The 22,388-nt window shown below is 40.8% G+C and overlaps 1 protein-coding gene across 1 annotated transcript in view; it reads right to left on the bottom strand.

The window, feature by feature from the left end:
- Window positions 1-22,388, bottom strand: part of arhgef17 (Rho guanine nucleotide exchange factor 17) — a 65,583-nt gene that overhangs the window by 17,666 nt on the left and 25,529 nt on the right. The window contains exon 2 of the mRNA XM_022748460.1: window positions 2,816-2,893. Within this exon, the coding sequence (XP_022604181.1) occupies window positions 2,816-2,893 (78 nt within the window). The remainder of the gene's footprint in view (window positions 1-2,815; window positions 2,894-22,388) is intronic.

The raw sequence follows: 22,388 nt of genomic DNA, 5'->3' as shown, positions 1-22,388 counted from the left end.
TACAAAATGATATGATCTCCGACATAAAAGTCAACATGATTCACATTTATAGGGGGAGAAAAATGAGGACCAGGTCTAAAGTATGGCCTTAAGAATGTGTGGTACCTTTAACAATCTGATTTAAACTGAAAGACTTGCTAAAGAAAAGGAAATCATGTGAAAGGGGATTAGAAGAATACATAAATATTAAATATATATATAAATATTAAAATCACTGAAGATGAAAACTCTACTGTACTATTTGAGTATAATTCATGAATAAAACCATTTAGCTTCAGAAGTCTGTATAAATGTATGCAGAGCAGAGGAACTGGACCAGTCATTAAAAAACTTAAAACCCAAAAGACACAAAAGAGCACTAAAAAACTTTTTTCTATGGATCACATTCTGACCCGAAGGCTGGGGTGGGATGAAAATTAGAAAAGCTATCAGGGGTAGCCTCGGGGGTAGTATCATTTGGAGTGAGCCAAGTCTCAGTAGCCATAAAAAGTCAAGGCAATTACAAGTTATAAAATCACTGCAAGTGAAGGACTGAACATCTAACAGACCACATTTTAGAGAAGCAGTTGATAGAACAAGGAGTTGGGGAGGGGAGAAACAGTGAATATAGTGCAGTGAGCTGACCACCCTTACCCTGGAGAATTGAAGCATAAAAACTGAATCTCGACTATCCAGATAACAGAGATATAACCTGGAAGTGAGCAGGGGGAGCCGTCATATGAGACAGTGGGTGGAACAACCAGGATTCTAACATGAGTATGAATTCTATTTACTGTGGTGGTGGACCGATAGGAGGAGCAAGAGTATGGACCAGAGCCCGTGTTGATTACAAGCTCATGTACTGTGAGCGAAGAAGAGTTTGTGAGTATACTGGTTGATGAAAGTCACACAGCTGGGTTAATAAGAGTGATCTAAATAATATTGGCAGATGACGTGTGAGAACTCAGTCGATTTGGATGTAAACCGTCCCTATTAAAAAGTGAAGCTTGATCCCAGAACAGATTATAATTGTCAATAAAGCCAGTGTTCTGTCCCCTGCGGTGAAGCTGCAGCCAGGACTGGAGCTAATGGAGTTTGATGAAACACCCCACTCCCACATCTTTCTCACTAAGTTCAGGGATCTTAGAAAGTCTGACGAAATCTTGCTTGATCACTTCAGATTGCTGCCGTGGAATGTGTCGATGTATGTGTATGACAGTCTTTTAACATCTGAGGATTGTGACAGGCAGGGCGTTTGACCATTAAATCTGAGACTGTAGCACCTGCGGCAGAGCCCCCTGAATCAAGCCGGAGATATGGTAGAAGTCAGGAATCCCTGATCGCTCTGATTTGGAACTACAACTCAGAGTCTGATGTGAACTTGGAATTTACCAACTTGGCTGCACATATTCATTCTTAAACCTGCATTAAATTATTGTTTGGCCATGTAACAAGCTGTAAACACTACACTGATATGGCCTTACATGTGACAAAAGCATTTACAAACTGTTTTCTATTTGCAAATCTAACAGTTGGGGAGCACCATTAGCATTAACATCTATTTGGAGTCATGTTTCTGTCCATCTATATTAACTCTTTTAGCTTTTTAGCTAGTTTCGGTCCACACAAACTCCAGAGGGAAATATCAGTTTTTTTAGCCGCTACATGCTACATTATGTTCAGCAGCTACTTGCCAACATTGTCTGTCTGCTGTTAATTGCTGAAAAGAGTTGAAAGAAGTCAGAGAAGAGTTGGGTGTTAAGTCTCTGTGGGTTTATCACTATGAGCGAGCCCTTTCACATTGCTCTTTTTTATTTGATCCATTATTATTATAAAAACATAGATTAGAACAGTTCATATTAATTCTTTATGTCAAGACCAGGTATCTGCTCCCGCCTCAGCTGACCATATATATTGTTATTGCTATTATTAACAAACAATATACTGTAGTTATATAGAAACCTTCCATCTGACACTCTCCTTCAGGGATCTGCACTTTCACTGCAGTCACCGTGGTAACACTTATTTTTCCTGTGTCGCCATGGGAACACAGTCCAGGATTATTCACTTTGTGGCCACACACACGTATACACAGAAACAGATGCATAGGCAGATACTCAGCAAATTCAGTGTGCATGTGGGATGTGCGCGCACAGACACAAACAAACATACATTTTATAGTAATGCATGCACGTACGCACGCACACACGTAAGAACGCACACACACGAGCATTTAAATTGACCTTTCTCACACACTTGCATATCTTATACTGTGGTTTGTTATATACAGTATCTTAAACACACACACAATGTTCACCCACACAAAGCAATTGGTGACAGGTTACATAACAATGTAGGGTGATCACAGGTAAAGATGGTGAGGAGTGTGTGCATGTATGAGTGTGTGTGTGTGTGAGTGCGGCTAAGATTTGAGGTAAAGGTTAGTTAGCTATTGGAACAGAGATGGGTGAAGGATATAGAAGAGCGTTTGTGTGTGTCTGTGTGTGTGGGTAGATAATGCTGATGACAGTGAGATGTGGTGGAGTTAGCAGATTAGCCTGACAGGATGAATGACAATAAGTGGATTACATAACACCTTTGTTACCTACATTTGTTATTCATGTGCTCAGCAATCTGTGAATCCAAAATGGTGTGTTTGTTTTTGTGTTTATTTGCTTTTTTATGTATTTGTGTTGGGCCCACGGCTCAATAAGAAAGACTCAGTCTGTCAGTGAACGCTACACATTTATAAGACCAGAGAAGTAAGAAGAAGTAGAAGTATTTGTAGTGTGTCCGCTTACCTGAGTGTGTGTAGCTGTGCTTGTGTGTGTGTTACCTGAATAAGAGTGCGGAGTGACTCCACATATGACTGCTCTGTGTCCAAGAGGGTCATCATCACATGTTTCCTCATGTCCTGTGAAGACAGAGGAGGAAGAAGATCAGCCAAATATTTTACACTGTGACTTGTTATACATCTAAAAACAACATCCTACTATGGATACAAAATATGGAGACTGCAGCAGCACCAAAACACATGCAAACACTGATACGCACACTAAGTTTTGGCCTATTAGTTTGACTTGATGCAATGCAAATATCAATTATAAATGAAAAATATGAATGAGTCTTAATATGGACCCACACTCATTTGCATATCACATAAATGCAATGTGTTCTGGACCAGAGACCTTTGCTACATGCGCTTCCTGTCTGTGTCTTCACTGTAAAAATGATCCAATATTGGTGAAAACAAGAGCAAGACCATATTTAGTGTTTGCATTTGGATCTCACTGCAAAAATTTTACTAAAGTGTGGAAACTCTTTTTTGTTACAAAAAACAAACAAACACAGAAATGAGAGAAACTTCATCTGAAGAAAAAGCTTCAAATATGCACATGAACCCTTTAGAAAACATATATAGTTCTTATACTGTTTATCAAGCATGAGTAGGTACACACCTGTGTGCAAAATGGGAAAGAAACTGGAATCAAAATCAATAGTCACAACTCTGGGACAACTTCATTTTTGGATGTTTAATATTATACTAGCTGCTGCCTCAATTCTGGTGTTGCTGTCAGGTGTTTCTCATATCAGGCAAAGTGACAGCAAAATATAAAATATCTAAAATATAGTGGATAAAATGCATCATGAGTCTCACGATTAAGGCAGATTCCAAATAACAAGTCACAGAGAAGTTTTTACAACCTGGTTTGGAACATGGACAGCCGTCTTCAGCTGCAGAAACTTTTCCAGGAACTCTGGTCCCAGTTTTAGACCCTGTTCCCAAGGTAGTGGACTCATCAAACACACTCCTCTAAACTTTAACAACATGCTTACAAATTTATTCAGACTGCAAGCATGCAATGGTTGGTCGTAGTACTCGCAGTGAGACGTATGATGTATAAGCAATTAGGAGAAACGTTATAAAAATGTAACTTCATCTGTTCATTTTTTCCTCACTGATACGTACTTAAGTGAAAAATCACTCAGCACTTCCTTTGTACTTGGGAGATGACCCTCTTGCCTTTCTAGCATTTCATATCTTCCCTTAAAAACCTCTGCATGTCAGTCACACAACACTGAAACACAAAGAACATCATGATCACTGCTATTGTCTCGTATGCAAGACTTGTGTACTTCTCAGACCACATGGTTGTTTTCTAATCAGTTCTTGGTCTTAATTACCTAATCGTCATGGTCCTAGAAAAGCAAAAGAAAACACTGACTTTTTAGTTCCTACGGCTTTAAGTTCCTGGAACTGTTTGATTGAAATATTAGATCTTCAATGTCAGTGTGCTATGCTATAAATATATCTATAAAGGGAGGCGAACACAGCCTGCAAAGATGTCACAACAGTCACGGATTCAGAGCTGAAACACATGCACAAACACACAGGAACCGGATTAGAGGTCACTGAGGCCAGGAAGTCCTCAGAAGCAAAGCATGACTCAGCAGTTCACCCTAACAATGACTCAGGACCTGTGGATGCAAGTGAATGAGCTGCTCCAGCACAGAGTGGAAACAAACCCAACACATTGAGGCCAAGACGGTAACTGACACGATGGAAGAGAAAGAGACAAAGAAAGACAGAGGAGGGGAAGAAGAGCAGAAAGGGAGAAACGAAACGAAAAGAGCATGTGGATTTTTCTAAATTTTGCAACTAAATATTATATTTTACAACATAAAAGCTGAAATAAAGTTTTACAACAGCTTTCCTTTACACTATTTAATGGCAACAATTAAAAATTTGGTGCCACAAAGGTGCAATCCATCACTCCTTCTCCTGGTTATAAAGTGAAGAAGAAGAAGTCTGTTACTTGTGACAAACAAAGAGAGGTGGGAGAATAACAAGGGGAGTATAAGCATCATGGAACAAGTCAGATGTATTATGTCCTAAAATATTCTGGTACCAAACAAGACTTATAAATATCAGACGGACCCACAGGCAAAACCCTATGGTGCATATAACCACAATGTCTCTCCCTCTCTCTCTCTCCCTCTCTCTCACCATCACTCTCACTCTCACTCTCACACACACACACACACACACACACACACACAGGCCACAAAAACACACAGAGCAGAGGTTTTTTTCCCCTCTTCTCCTGCTCCCCTCACTGTGCCCTATAAATAACTGTAACAATAACTTCCCAGAAAGGCCATGTTTAGTGTTTGGCATCTGAAGGGATCCCAGGGGCTCTGCGGGATACCACCGGAGGGTGAGAGGTGGTGTGTTGATGGAGGAGTGTGTGTTGCTGTGTGTGTGTGTGTGTGTGTGTGTGTGTGTGTGTGTGTGTGTGTGTGTGTGTGAGTGTGAGAGAGAGAGAGAGAGAGAGAGAGAGAGAGAGAGAGAGAGAGAGAGAGAGAGAGAGAGTGCATGATAGTGATTGGAAGAGGAACAATGGGAAACAGCATGTGCATATTATTTTTAGGTGGTTGTTTTTTTAATAGTTAAACTTAGATTGACTTTTAAATGCCACCTTCTTTGTCAAATATTTTTCAGTTCATCAGTTGTCCCTTCACTGAATGAGGGATTCAGTCCAAGTATTCTCTGTCCTGACATACAAACACAAACACAATGGAGTGGATGGTATAAACACAGGGCTAAACGCGGCTAAAGAGGGAAACACAATAACACAGTAATCATCCATTTATACTCCCTAAGTAGGAATCTGTTCAACATACTTTGTGGTTCAGTCCCCTGTTACAGTATTCACATGCACTGCTGAAGTGCCACTGAGCAAGACGCTGAATGTCACACAGTCACTTTGGTGAATAGTGTGTAACTGAAGTTGTGACTCATTTCATTTTTCAGACATCGCAATCACAATATGAAGCAACAACATCCCTACACTGCAGCCCCCGGCTGCAACAACCAATCAAAAGGAAAATCAAATCATTCTGTTTTCTTCATTTAGGGATGCTTTAAGCAGTTATTGATGTGGTTGTCTCGGGTGTTTCAAATTTAATTCCCCTTTTGATTGGTTTTTGTTTCATATTGTAATTTTGACACTTGATTAATCAGTTATAAATTGTCACAAAACAATAAACCATCACAATTCATCAGAGCCCGTGGTGATGTGTTCCAACTGATAATTTTGTCTGACCAACAGTCCATAATACAAACATATTTTATTACTTTGTACTGTAAGAGAGAACAAGCAAATCGTGACATTTGACAAGCTGGAACCAGCAAACAAGTTGGTGTTTTTGCTTGATAAATTACTTAAATCAAATATCAAAATAGTTGTCACTTAATTTTCAATCAGGCAGGTACTTGGTCATGCTAGTTGTTTTAGCACTTGCAGTTACTGGAGCCAGAAAACACACTGAGAACACAGAATGTATGGCACTGTCAAAATCAAATGAAGAGTAGTTATTCAACAGTTATTTGTGGGGATATACTGTATTAGAACTGCTCTTAACTCACTGACCAACACTTAATGTTGAAGCCTGCCTCTCGAATGAGAACTGGCAGATTAGGGTTGTGCCCTCTGACAGTCGACAACCATTTAGTTTTTTAGTCCAGCTGCAGAAATTATGTGGTACACAGTGCCTTTAGTAAAAGCTGGGTTCCCCCGGCAGCTAGAGCTGCAGTGATAGGTGCTGTTTCTGTCAGCATTTTCTGACACGGTGCTGCGTACAAACACACCCACACAGCACTTCACACAAGCACACATCTGCCTCTGCACCCATGTCTTATATGAATTAAACCTCATTCACGATGATACACTTTTTCTGTCTCGTGTTTGCTTAATTGGAATCATTGTTTGATGTCAACTTGACAAAAACAGACACAACTGCCTGAAATCAACAGGGGTAAATAAACGAGCACACACACGTGCACACATATGCACACCGAGGAATGATTGTGGTCTCCCCAGAGTTGTTCAGCTGATAATGATGCTAATCATGTGACCTGCTAACAAGAGGGGAGGGGGTGGCATGTATTTGTGTGTTTGTGTATGACAATGAGGTAAAACAAGAGGGGAACTTCCCTGAAGACAGCAATGTACTCAGTTCTGTACTTTTCCTCTTTATTAGATTAGATACACACACACACACACACACACACACACACACACACACACACACACAAGAACATGGTGAAATAATGCGAGGAATGCTAGTTTCATTTTGCTAGTGGAGTTACCATAGTAACCCCAGCTGAGAGGCTGAATGGTCACAGGACAGGCTGGTCTCAAACAGCAAAGGCAACAGTACTGAGTACTCCGTCCAGTCTGAGCCAACCATCAGACCAGGAAGTTCAGCTGAACCCACTGAAATAAAACAACAGTCACACGCTGTAACTATGGTACCATGACGACACAGGGTGCGTCACTGTTTGCCGTTTCATTTTCCTCTCCCGTCCAGCTCATCAGGCCGAGGGTGGGAAGTGCAAAACAGTTAAGTGTGTACTGAAGTCTATCTTTACACAGCCAAAATGAGCACACTCGAAATGCTGGTGAAAATCCCTCACTGCACAGCAAAACTGTATGTGAGAACAACTGCAAATACAAACACATTTGATCCAAGTTAAACCAGGAAACTGGTCAGTAAACTGTGATGAATGATTACAATGGACAGTTTGGGTAATAATTTTACCTTTCCAAATTAGTCTGACTAACCTGAAGGTTTGTTAACAACTTCTATGATCATCTGACGGCTTGTGTTTTTTTCTTTTTGGGAGGAGTTTTTCCATAATTGAATCGAGGATAGAGGGTGTTTTATGCTATATAGATCGTAAATTGGCCTATGTAAATAAAACTGACTTGACCTCAACTTGGCTGTGAAAAAAAGCCTACTTATCAGCCCTGCTATTGAAGAAGATCAGATCCATGTGCTCAGCTGACAGAAAGGTCTTGTCTGTTTTTAGAGCTGGATACACTACAGAATGGATGGACAGTGGAGACATGGGCAGATAACTGACTCTAGTAGCCACATGGATGCAGAGAGTATAATTTGGGCTAAAGCTACAACAGGGACAGAACTTCAGCCTCTGGTTGTTTGTCACCATTGACAACATGAATATCCAATAGAAAAACAAAAAACAAAAAAAGATCGCTGGCCCATACACCTGACCCTGCAACACCTGAAAATTCATCAAACACAAGGGCAACGAATGGCTATGCAGGTATGGCCTTTTGCCGGTGGAGGGCTTCTTTTTAGACGGAAGCTCTTAATGCTGCAGAACTGACAGGGCGTCTGCTTCAGTTCACCTGAGCAGCATCGGATCATCCTCCACAGTGGGGGTTACGCAGCAGAAGCAGTGGATATGAGACAAGGGCAGAGAGACCAGACACGGGACAGTTATTGCCACACTTTGCCATTCTGTGATCATACATTAGTTCTGTCTCACTGAGGCAAGAGACAAGTGCTTCCACCTCTGCTTGTCACCTAAAAAGTGTGACAGGCACATGTTGTCGTTGTCTTAATGTACTGCATTTAACATGTTCCGATGATGATCTAAATGTATCAAAGCGGCAAATAAATGCTGCACCTGGTCCAGCTCCTGCTTGAATTGTAAACAATCTTAGGTAACTGTCCTCGTTTGCAGCAGGAGAGGCGGGAGGAGGTGGGACAGACTCACAAAATATGAATTTGTTAAAATCTGTTTGGTTTGCTCACAAATAAAAGGATTAAATTACTTCAGTGAAGTGTTTGAGAAACATCTAAAACAACCCTTATTGCTTAATAATCACCAGCTTTCATAATTGATGACGCATTCCTGGCCCTGTTGTGTTATAACTCTCGCATGTTTAAACTTGGTCTCAGCTGGTTTTGGATTACTTTTCTCCCATATAATACATCATACACATTGTTGCTTAAATGTCTTTGCAATCAAGCATGATTAAAAAATATTTTAAATTTAAGGAAAAAGAGAATACTTGCATCTTATTGTCTAAATTAAATATCCTTCATAAACCTAAGGAGTCGCCTTGAGATCAGAGTTTTGAATTATTTGTAATCAGATAACTTTGATCTTTTTAACAACCTGCGTCTTAGGAATGATGTGGCCTCAAGAGCGAGTCTGTATTCGTGTAATTTAATCAGCCCAAAACAGCCGAGCTAAGATCTGTTTAGAGAGACAAGTCGGTACATCCCAGTCACTTCATTTGAGATGGAATTCACACAGTCGCACAAAGAGCAGAAAAGTACGCCACAGTATGTTAAGCACCTGGTTAAGTGCATTGTTTTTCTTCTCTGTCAGTCACCTGGTGGTCAGGGTCGTCCCCTGTGCTGCAGTGATGAATAAGACTGAATGGATGACTCATAGGATTCAGTCTGTCACTTACTAACACTGGAGGGGACCTGAGAGGGAACCTTCAAGTGTGTGTGAGGGAGAAATGTCTGAACAAGTGTGTAAATATGTGTGTGTGTGTGTGTGTGTGTGTGTGTGTGTGTGTGTGTGTGTGTGTGTGTGTGTGTGTGTGTGTGTGTGTGATGAGTACAGCATGTTCTCATGTGTCCCTCTGCGAGCTCTGGTGTCTTAATAATGGTGTGGACACAGGGGGTCCATAAAGTAAGTTATTCCTCACAACTGCAGCCAAACATTACAGCATAACCGTAAAGACAACACACCCCAGAGTCAGAGCGCGGGCGGCTTCGTCTCATGCCGTTCTGCTTGACTTGACATTATTTTACTTGTGGTGTCATGTACCAAAGTTCATAATGTTTATCAACTATGTATGTGCTGTGTTTCTGTCTTTGCTGACACTGTTATTAGTGTTATGTTGTCCTGTTCACTGTCATATTTACTACTGCTGTTACCACAACATTCAACAGTTGTCTCTACAGTCTAGACCACACGAAAGCCCAAGAGATCAATGGGTCTTTTTTTTTGTTGCTCTATTTAGTAATGGGATTTCTGTGTTATTCATTCCCCAGCGACAAACAGTACAAAACTGTTCCTGTAATTTTGTTCATGGTAGTTTGAGTGCCGCAGAAGGGCAGAAACTAAATGCCATACAAGGAATATAGAATTTAGTTTATTCCCTATTGGATAGAAAATAACTTTCCTTTCTTTCATCCAGTCCCACTGTTCAGACAATTTAGTGCCTAAAAGTGGTATTTTGCCAATGATGAGTGAAGTTCCACAGCTGCCTTCAATTTTGAGCAATCAAATATTTTGTAAGATCACCGTCTTTCTTTCTGTGACCTTAACCACCAACAAAAAGACTTGTCAGCTGTAAACACTGCAGCTGCATAACTTGGAGTATGGAAGAATACAACTCACAAAAATGATATGTTTTGGGAACTATTTGTTTTTGGTTGTCTGATATTGACAGCTTCTGAAGGAAGCTTTTAAAAGAATAGTTTGATATTTTGGGAAATATGTTTATTTCCTTATTCAGATGTGAAGCTCTCATGTCTGTACAGTAAATACTAAGGTGAATGGGGCGACACATGAGCCTGTCTCTGTCCAAAGGCAACAAAATATGCCAACAAGCTCCACAATTAACAAGGTATAGCTCGTTTGCTTGATTCTTACAAAAACCTAAGTGTAAAAATGACAATTTGACATTTTACAGGGGTTTTGTGCTGAACTATATCTTGGCTGGGGCCAGTAACTACCTGGAGTCTCCGCTGGAAGAACGTGAACACATTTCTACCATTTCTGTTCATTTAAGCCATAAAAACGGCAAGTTTTTGTTTTATTTTTCTTAAGGAGTTTATGAACACAGAAAAAAATGCAGAGGATGAACACTGAGGAGGAAATACAAAATGTGGCATCTATGTTGTTTGAGCTCTGGGCTGAAGTTATTTCATTAAAAGCATCAGCGACAGAAACACAGCTCTCTCCTTTTCTCTCATTGCTGTCGTCACACTTCTCCGCCCCTGCCGCCTTCACCTCCCCCTCCCTTCCCCGACGACCGTATCCCTTGGCAACAGCCTGGCAAAAGCAGCAACAGGCAGCCTCTTAGCCCAAAGAGAAAGCATCCTTGCCACCTATCTCTCCCTCTATTCATGCACACACCTCTGTGAAACCCTAAGATTGATTTTCACATCTTGCTCATGTTTCGAGGTGGCAGCTCTGAAAGTGACGGAGACTCATCCTTCACTGCTTCTTCTTCTTCTTCAGCTTCTGCCTTCCAGCAGCCGAATGTAATTCAGACATGCAGATGTAAGCAAGAGCACAAGTGTGTGTCTCTATGTACTCCCTAATTGTCATTTACAGGCCACAGACTGCTCTGACCTACTCTATAGTGATCAATAGTTTTCTCTCTCTTTCAGACATGCACGCACACACTATTGATCCACCTCCCAACTCCTCCATCATCATCGCCTCTTCCGTTCCGTTCCAAACTCTCATCATCCTCTTTCCTCTCTCCAGCTCATCACATCCACCCAATCAGTTAATACAATAATCAGTGTTAATGTGTGTAATTACTCATCTTCTGGTATCAATAACACACACAGAGAATATACGTTTTTTGTGCTTATGCTGTATTATATGTAACAATTAGTTGATGAATTGTTTATTTCATTGGTATAAAATTAATTGGCAGTTAATCATTTAAGCAATTTGTTTACGCAGAAAAAATTGCTGCCAAATTTGTTTGCCAAAAAAAGTTGCTGGTTTTCTTAATCTTCTACGATATTAGACAAAATATTTCAGGACTGTTGGTTGTACAAAACAAGATGTTTGTCATTTTGGGCTGAGGAAAACTGTGATCATAATTTTTTACTATTTCATACATTTTATGGACCAAAAGATTATTCGACTGCTCAGGAAAATATTCATGTTTGCTCTCCTACAAGCAATTACTGTGAGGATTTTTTTAGAACTAACTGACAAACTTTAAAGTGCTTTATGTTGTAAGTCCAACAGCGAGAAAGGCTTGTGTTCTGACTGTGGTTTTAAATGAGATAAATTACAATGTATTTATTAGTTTTATCAATTTCTTAAATTTTTCAAACACAGTTTATTTCAGAAGAGAACTGATCCCTAGATGAACATGTAATATAATAAAAACTATAATGTAGCAGATATAAGGTCTTTTATAAGTGTTTATTGACAAATATGTCATCTAGGCTTGTTACGATGTACCAGTATTAAAGGTAACCATGATATCTAAAAAATTATTATGATGATAATATGGTCATGGCAGATGTTAGGTCTTGTGGATCTTTTTTTTTTATCAGTTCATCTGGTTGCCTTTTCACTATCCATCGAGTGTAATTGTTCTTTTTGGATTCTCTTCGGTTACAGACTCTCTCTCCACCTCCCTACATCCCTCTAATTCATTTTGCCAAAAAAGAGACAAAAGACGTGTTTAAGCATTTAAGATAAATTTTACTCATGGCATTATTGTTTTGTGTTTTTTTATTTTCTATAGAAATCGTGATAATATCAGTATAGTGAATAATTTACACAATAATCGTATAGTGAAAATCTGGTATTGCGACAGCCCTATTGTCAACAACTAACTCTTCCTGTGAAGCATTTATAACTAAATGCTAGTGTATAAAGAGTATAAACTACATTATAGTGTGTTATAAACAGTTCATTTTAAGTTTATATGCTGCTTATAAATGATAAATAGGAGGGCTTTCAGTAAAGTGTCACCATTAAATGAACAGACACTTCTAGTTGTGCAGAAAGGAAAATGTAGCCCTGCTCTTACTCAGATTAACGATGTAACAGACCCCTCCAACATACAAATACACTTAAATCCTTGTGGTGTGGATTAACAGGCTGGGTGTTAAGATTATCAGAACTACGGCGGTTGTGTTATGTCTACAGTATATGTGGGAGTTTGTGTGTGACTGCATACATGTGTGGATGTAATCCAAAGCGTGTTTGTTGATTCTGCTCCCACTCAAGCACACATAAACTGGAGCATGAGGTACACGATTCACACGCAAGAAGGAAATGCTACAGCAGGCGCCTTAAAACAAAACCTTACCAAGATACTGATCATCAAAAACACAGTGATTGTGCAGATTCATGAACGAGTGCAGATGGACAGAACACAGAGAGCACTGCGAGTGTTTGTGACAGTAGGTGTTGGAGCTAATCGTGTGATTCACTCAGCTCTAATTCTATTATAGACAGGCATGAGAGACAGAGAGGAGGATCTGAATAGAAAGAGACATTGTTTGAGGGGGACAGACATATCAAAACAAGGAATGAGCCATAATAATGAAAGAAAGAAATAGAAACAAGGAAAAGAGAAGGAAGAGAAGTAGGATTTAAAGTCAATAGTGAGAGAAGAAGAGTGAGGAAGAGAGGAAAAGGGATGGATTTAATCAGGGAAAGAGGCTTGATGGAGTTAAAATCTAAACTGCCTTGGACAGCCAGTCCTGGACACGCATCAAAGCTCTAATACAGGGATGACACACACACATGCACACAAAAACACACACATCTAAACTGAGAAAAATAAACAAAAACTTTAGTCTACCTCTCCGTTGGGGCTTCCAGCACAAAGTCCATTCCCATTCACATTCCCACTGGAGTTCCCATTCCCGTTGTTGTTTCTGAACTTATCCACAGCATCTCTGACCACTTCTTCTCCTCCTCCTCCTCCTCCTCCCCCTACACCACCATCTCTCTCTCCTCCACCACCGCCACCTCCTCCTTCATCTCCTGTATTCTCTCCGCTCTCATTCATTTCCTCCAGAGCGATGCTGAACTGGGCTAGGGTTCGAACCATCTGCAGCATACGGTGCTGTCCTTGTGCCCAAACGCACGCTCACTTTGGCACATAGACACGCAACCTGTGAAGGTTTTTTTTTTTTTTTTTCTAAATCGGCGTGATTACTCACACAAACTCTGTCTTCATGTCAGCAGAACAGCGCCACATAAAAGAAAAACAGACACACCTGAGGGTGGAAGGAATCACTACCTTTCCTCCTGTTCACAACATTAAATAAACATGCTTCCTCCCAGCCGTTTTTTTCTCTCTCTCTGCTCTCCTCTTCTAGCAACAAATGCTTTTAAATAATTCAGTCCCTTAGAAAGCAACCTCTCTGCAAATTGTCTTCTCTTTTCAAATTCAGCCGTCAGTGCGTGTCAAAATGTGTGTCAGTTCTGTAGCAGGTACACGGCTCGGCTGCGTGTGTGTCATGCAGCACACACACCCTGCATGTGAGAGGCAGAGCAGCGCGCTTCAGCATGTATGCACGGGTGTCTGATCTGTTTCTACTGCATGGATGATGTAAGCAAGATCCCAGCGCATGTTGAGGAGTGTGTGGACCAGGGGAGAGATAGAAAGTGCGTGCATGTGTGTGTGTGTGTGTGTGTGTGTGTGTGTGTGTGTGTGTGTGTGTGGGTGGGTGTGAGTGTGTCATGGCCCTCCCCCTGGGTGTGTATAATGAGAGACAGCAGGCAGGGCAGACGCTCACTGCGCTCAGCTCCACTCTGCTCAGCCAGACTCGACCAATCCCCACATAAATAATCGATTGAGGCATGTGAGGATGAAAAAAGGGGGAGGATGAGAGAACTTAAAGAAATGTCCATCTGTCCATCTCCTTATAGCTATACATCTATCAAATGATCTGTCTGCATGATAATATAATGCCACAGACAGTGGCACTATCTAAAGTTCCCTTCAAGTCCAGTCAAATTTTATTTATAAAGCCCTTCCTCCCACTACGGAGTAATACAGATTTGAATAGGGAAGCCCTTTCTGTCTGTTTTATGTGCATATGCAGACAAAGCAGAGCACTGAATGGCAGCAGCCCACATATAACCATGACAACAGTGAGCAAGGATGTCATTTTAAAAGGACCATACCTTGGTTTTGCATGTTTTAGCCCATGAACTCCAAATTATGTAAATTTGTGGCAGCCTAGACCTTTAATACCAAAGATCTTTTATTGTAAAACACAAAAACCACCAGGTTTACACTCAAAAAGTTGAGATAAGTAAAATCAATCAATCAGATTTTTTGTATTAGTGATTGAAGACATTATAAAAAAAAGAAAAACACCAATCATCAGAGTGGTGAATGGTAATGTTGTTGAACTAATGGAATAAAGACTTATTTATTAAGAGAAATATTCTGATTTTATTAGTGGTCAAGATTTGACTGCTGGCTTTCTTTGACAATTTATGATTTTCATGTCTTCATTTATTTTTTTATCAAATTTAGAATATCATATATATTAGAGTTCTAGTTCACAACTACATTACTCCATGAAGTTTAATGGTCTAAAACATGCAGAGGAGCCAGTATGGACCTTTAATAATTCATTAAGTATGTGCACCAACATTACATAGCACACAGCAAGCCAGCATGCACACCTTCACTAAGATCAAGACAAGTGACCAAAGATAGGGTTAGGGTAAAATAAAAAAAAGAATAAAAAGGGGTTGTGTTCATGTACGTGTGCATGTCCATCAGCTGAATGGCCAGCACTGCCTGAGAATTTTCATGAGTGTAGAAACCTAAAATGCAGTTTTAATGAAAAAGTTGCAGGAGTAAAAGCATGTCAGTCTGAGCTGAACTGCTTGCAAGCAAACTGAAAGAAGCAACAGTAGCTTTGAAAGTACACTGCACCATGCAATATTAACACAAATAACAGGCCTCAAGTGATTTGATGTCAACCAGCTCAATACACAGCACTTCTGATTCACTGCAGTTACGCATATGGAGCGAGGCAGCTTTTGTCTTCTTTTTCAGCCAGCGAGCAATAAAACCCAAACAGACTTTAGGCTCTTTCTCTCCAACAGAGATCAGATGGTGACAACAGAAAAAGGTCACAAAAGGACATTTAAAGGTCAAGCTCGTGGCAGGAAATTGGTCTTTAATCCTTGTTGCCATAGAAACAATAAGATGGTTTTGAAGGTCTGGTGACAGAGATCAGAGATGACAATCTCTCAGGCATGTTTGGAGTTGGAGCACAGACATTTTTCATACATATACTTGGTTCTCTGGGCCACGCATCTGTTATAAGCATCCACCTTTAACACCAAATAAAGTCACATTAAAGCCACAATAAGCACCATTGCCATCATGTCTGCATAATTTAGATTTCTTCTTATTGTCAACAAAATCCATAAAAAGACTGCCTCTCAGTACTTTCTATTGAAGGCTTAAATCTGTGAAAATGGGTCACAAATCTATAGTTTTCATTGTTAAAAAAGCTAATAATTTTCTAAACAGCCGGGCACTGCATTTTGAAGCAAACTTTGCTCAAACAGTAGTAAATTGTGTATTTGTTGTGGACTATTTTCTGCTGTGGATTAATAATTAGTTTTTGCGCTATAGTGAGTATTTACAGCAGCAGGATGATGCATATGGGATTAAATCAAAACAAACTACACTGCAACACTGTGACTCACTTATGTGTTTAATAGTTTTTGGACAACCATGGAGCTCTACAGCACAGCTGAATAAGCTATGGCTTCGTCTACACAGACAGTACTTGTTAATAGGATCAATTCATTACTTTTTCAACAATAAGAACCATATAAAATATCACCAGACTCATCCTTTGGGCTACATGAGCCTCTCATGATCAGAGCACACAAGTCACAATTATCACCCGACTAGTTACATCAGCATCCATAGCATCTTGTTTCCATAGCAACTCCAAAGTGCTCATATCCTCAGCATTTCCTGTTTAGTTTTGGATAAATACAGTTGCTAGGTAATGAAGAAAAAAAAAAGCAATAAAGCACGCCTGTGTGTGTTTCTGCATCTGTGTACATGCGCACAAGCAGAAAAAGGGGGTAGCCTGGGGATGGAGTGTTCTCCCTGAATGAGTTACCATCTCATAACTCACACACACAGCTCACACGCACACACCTGCTCCACACAGGCTCCAACTACCATGGTCAGCTGAAGATCCGTTCTTCCATTTCTAGGAATTATCAAAGCATTTTGATTGTATTCAGATTGCAGAATGGCAGAAATGATGAATTATGACAAAACAGGGAGTGACTCAAACACAACAGCGATCGTGAGCCAGCCTCTATTTCACAACCTCGCTTTTCAGTCTACACAATCACCAGAAAAATTAAATCTGACCTGATAAACACCTTTAAAAAAAAAAAGTATATGAGTCAACTGGTTCTATATTCATGCAGCTACACAGTCAACAACATTCATAAATAAACACACTCGAACACTGCGGTAGACACGCATATGTTGCTGATCATGAGTGGGCTGAATTTGCAGCCGTGGTTCAACTTCCTATTTCCTCCCCACCCTGCAAAGAAATGTGTGCGTGGTTTGAGCCACCCTGTCCGTCTGTCTGTGTCACTGGAGTGCTGCTAAATGACAGCTGATGTGACATCTGTATCACAGACTCTGAGCCAATATCACCCACAACAAAAACTGAATCAGGAGTCAGTCTACAGTCGACACATGTTCTAGGACTGATGACACCTGTCAACATACCCACTGGTCCACAGGTGTGTGCGTGTGTGTGTCTGTGTGTGTGTGTGAGGGAGAGAGAGACAAAAGGCGAGTAACCTTAGGAGAGGTGGACGCATGACTGCCCAAATAGATCAAAACAGATTTCACATCACACACCTGTGCATGCATACAGCTTGTACCATCTGAGCCTGTGTGTTCGTGTGTGTGTTCATGTGTGTGTGTGTGTGTGTGTGTGTCCAGTTATCCATCTGGCGTTTATCACAACAACCCTCATACAGTTGCAGATACACTCACACACACAGCACTAAAAGACAGAATAAATGAAGTACAACAAAATAGAAATTGTTTTATGCACTAACACCATGAGTTATTCAAGTGTGTGTGTTTGTGTGTGTGTGTGTGTGTGTGTGTGTGTGTGTGTGTGTGTGTGTGTGTGTTTGTGTGTGTGCACCAGGTGTGTGGAGCTCTGTTTGCTCCCCATGTCAGTGCCAGGTAACAGGATAATGACAGACGATTCCAGGAAAAAGATGATTCCCACTGCTAACTACAACATGGGAGGTCAGGATAAAAGCTCTGTCTGTCCATATTCACTCCATTTTATCGATTTATCTCCGCGATCCACTTCTCTTTGTATCACCGTCTCCGGGCACATCCTAACCTGTCTCACCCTCTATCTCTCTCTCTGTCTGGCTCTTCTCTGCAGTTTAATATGAATAGACATGAGCTTTATATTGGCTGGGGGAATAGAAATGTCAATCAATATCTAAGATATAAAAAGGCACACATCAGTGCATGTTATGCTGTGCACAGATACATAAACGATACCCACAAGGGGGCAGTAGTCATAATGAAAAAAATCATTACAGAGTGTGTTTTTTTTTTTCTTCCTGCCACAGGGTCAAGGTAAAATCTGTATTCAAATTTCTAGATGGGAAATTCACAAAATCATCCAGAAACCATGCACATCATGTCAAATATAAACCACCTGTATACTGAGATAAGTTCAGGAGATATCCACTTTGGTAATAAAATGACATATTATTACAGAAACATATTGAAAATAATGGTTTCAGGCCAGAAATGAAAGAAAACTAAACAACAAACAAACAAACAACAGCTTGTATCAAACTGAGCTGTAGCATGTGTGAGTTTTAGAGAGAACGCACAGGTAACTAGATCTACTCGCTCTCCTAATACGCCCTTATGGGTTGGTGTTGGTGTGTGTGTGTGTGTGTGTGTGAGTGTGTGTGTGTGTGTGTGAGTGTGAGATAGAGAGAGAGAGCGAGAGAGCGAGAGAGAGAGAGAGAGAGAGAGAGAGAGAGAGAGAGAGAGAGAGAGGGGTACCATGTGCTGTGAAAAGACCCTTTGTCCCCCGAGAGGTGAGGCTGAGGCAAGGACACAATTGGCGCTTGAGCTAATATACTGTACACGTGCACCTCAAACACACACATATTGCAAGCGCCCAAGATACACATGGATACGCACACATGAAGAAGCTTGAGATGATCTGATGTATCATCTCTATGTTTTGAAGAGGCAGCAAACGAGACTGATGCAGAGACACCTGAAGATTTTGATATAATATAATATAATAATTAATCGTTTAGGTTATTGTGTGAGCAAAAACACCAAACATTTGATGGTTCCAGCTCCCAAATGTGATAATTCGATGCTTTCCTTTGTCTTACTTAATATTAAATTGAATATATTTGGGTTTTGGACTTTAGAAAGTTGTGATGGGTTTTGTGTGATTTCATTGTACCTGTCACCTTCAACCTGAGCAGCATCTTTCACCAGACACCAAACCAGACAGCATCATGGTGACACACCAGGAGGAGCCTTTGATTCACTCCACATCCATTTCCAGTCCTACCGCAGCCTGTAATCTGACATCCCATCCACTTCCTGTCCAGCAACCTATCCCACAATACACTGGACTCCAGAGATAGCCATCAGCCACAGAGACTAGTCTTAACCCCAACACCACTCCGGAAATACCTTCTCTGTGTCTCTGCCTCTCCCACCCAGTTTGTCCTTTCTGCCGCCCTTTGCCATCTCTTTTTCTCTCCGTTAATTTCTACAAATCCTCCGAGGCCTCTCACACTACCGCCCACACAAAATATGAAAAATAAAATCCTCATTCTAGCTGTTATTTTCAGTAACAAACCATGTACCGGTGATACAGGGAACATGAAGAGACTGTCAGCTGGATTTCCCAGGAAGACAGCGCCTGACAAAAAGATGCACACAGCGCTAATGTTGGCTCATCAGCTGTCACGCACTCACCGCCAAGTGCAGCGATGGCGGTTTGAGACCGAGAGTGGGAAAAAGGGAGGAGGAGGAGAGGAGAGGAGAGAGGAGAGAGAGAGAGAGAGAGAGATCCAGACTGAGAGGCTTTGAGAAATTTCAAACTGCAGTTAGCAGACAAGTCAGTCACCAGTGCTTCCACCAGACTGTACTGTTATAATACTTCAGCTTAGCCGAGACTAAACACTCTACTGCAGATTAAGCCAATCTCTCTCTTTTCTACCTCATACTTCACTTTTTGCTTTCTTTTTCCCCCTCTCTAGTCCCTCTTCCTCCCCCTTATCACTCTCTCTCCATTTCCCCTCTTTATCCTTCTTTCTTCGACATTCCTGACCCCTCATGGCCTAAAATCCTTGCATGTGTGTATTTGTATTTGTGTGTGTGTGTGTGTGTGTGTGTGTGTGTATGGGTTTGTTGGCTAGTAAAGCTACAATAAATGAAGTGTCTTATTACAGCTTTGGGCAATCAAAACATGTGCCGGGCTCTTGAAAGGGTTGAATGGAGCTAAACCTTTCCAGGAAAATGGTGTCAGAGAATATAGAGCAGCTTTGAGTAGCTTTACAATAATTAAAAGGCCCAAATGCCACAAACGGTGGAACAAAGAAGAATTTCTGTACCATATTTGTGCACCGCAGGCAGCCGAAGAGCTAATCTGAAGTCAAACGATGAGGTCAGAGAATAACTCGCACGCACACGCACACACACACACACACACACAGACAAACAGGGGAGTGACATAACAAAACACCATAACAAAAGGTAGATCTCAGGAGAGGGTGTAACAAGGTGGAGATGAGGTATCGAAACACAGAGAATTAGATGTGGGGAAACAATGGAGATAGATCTTTAGCTTCATTTAATCCAGAAAAATTTCACTGAACATTTCGTCCATTTGTCACTCTCAGAAGATTAAATCCCTTTGAACACTGTGTACTTTGATGGGAGAATGCAGCTCTACAGGGCTTGAAGTGTTTTTGACATTTCACAGAACAGATATACGTCTATTTTGATCAAATGCAACAATCCATACAGCAAGGGATTAATTGCACAAGCTTGTTTTTTTTTGTTTGTTTTTTTTTACTTGCACAGTAAGTAAAGATCCAAAGGCAGCTAAATAATCTCTGGAGGTGCTGATCGATCATGATAGATGTAGTTAACTGCCACCACTTTCAATAACAAGCTTTCTGTTTTCACTGTGTGCGTATAAAGCTGCGCTTGGAGGGAGAAAAACCTTAGGAGCTGTGCTGAGGACAGTGGCGCCACTACAGGGCCAGAGTTAGTGCGGATTAAATGCATGGACACTTCATCTTGTTTCTGATGTAAAATTCTTAGAGGGCCATTTCTTCCCACGGCACATGAAGTGAAAAAGAGGTTAAAATAGTTTAACTTTCGAGGAGATTCAGAGTGGTTCACCTGTCAAACTGCAACAAACAACCAGCGAGTGACAAATGTTGTGTTTTTCTTAATGTAATGAAAAAAAAAAAGAAAGATGATAGTGTCGGACTGGACAAGAAAGTTGTGTGCAAAGATATTCAGTTTACTGTACGACAAAGAAAAGCATAAAATGATCACATTTAAGAAGCTGAAACCTGCAAACATTTGACATTTTTGCTTAAAAAAAGTGTTCAGTTATCAAAATAGTTGCTGATCAGTTTTAATTTATTAATCGAGGAATCGTTGCAGCTCTGCTCCAGATCCTCACCTACTTTTTCTTTTCACCTCTGTCTCCTCAAGTTATCAGTGTGTCTTGTCTGCACAGGGCCTTGTACAACTCTGATGCACACTCACACAGTCGTACACTTGCACACCTGGAAACTGTGCAGTGCCGCAGCTGCCTGCTGAGCAGCTTCACTCGCTCGCTGTGTGAAAGTGAATGTCGAGTTCAGTCAAGAGCTCACACAGATTTCCTTGGATAGTCAAGGGAGTCAATCCTGTCATAAACCTGCTCCTCTTATAAGTGCCAGCAGAAGAAATGCTCAGTGATGAATGGTTTGATTTCAGTGACAGAAAGCGCGAAGGCATGTGCAGATCAGAAAAATGCCAGTTCAGTCAAAGCCTTTACCACACAGCCCGCAGGCAGTGGTAACAGAGAGGGGAAGAAGTCACCGGCCGCCCACGTCAATGAGCATAGATTTTCACTTATCAGTCGATGCTCAAATTTGACCATGTGAAACTTTTGCTACTTGTTGCTACTGTGCAGGATCAGTAGCTGCAGTTGTCACTTTCCCCTGGAGAAGGGCTTTAAGGATCAGTGTCAGCTGACAGTCTAATGAGAAGGCTGCAGAGCAACTCTTGTGAGATTTTTTCAGTTTGGACAGGAGGGCAGGTGAGCTGGGGAGAGAAAAAGATGCAACAAGATCAAGTAAAGCAGCGAGATCAAGCTCCTTTATTGGCCGGTTAGTTGCTATGTAATGCCGGTTGCCACAGAAACATCTGAATGGAAGAGAAAGCATGAATGAGAAAGAAAACCCAAGCTGGACAGAGAACGTCATGATCAGCACCTACACACAAAAACATTTAGCCTGCAGTGTTATATTACAGATGCTTTACAGTTGTGTCACAGATCTCCTATTGTAGAGCTTGTAGATGTAGATTATAAAGAATCAGCAAAGACAGAGTCTGCAGCAATGCTAATTCATCAGCATAGCAACATGTGCTGATGTTTAACAGGTATAATGTTTGGCTAATGTTCTCCATCTTAAATTTATCATGATATTTGGTCATAAACAAAATACCTCAAGGTGGCACTAGAGGAGAAGTCATTATGAT

This window comes from Seriola dumerili, unplaced genomic scaffold, assembly GCF_002260705.1.
Source record: "Seriola dumerili isolate Sdu_G_001 unplaced genomic scaffold, Sdu_1.0 BDQW01000122.1, whole genome shotgun sequence".
NCBI classification, from domain to species: domain Eukaryota; kingdom Metazoa; phylum Chordata; class Actinopteri; order Carangiformes; family Carangidae; genus Seriola; species Seriola dumerili.
The sequence above is the reverse complement of the archived record's forward strand: the minus strand, read 5'-3'. Positions and strand labels throughout refer to the sequence as shown.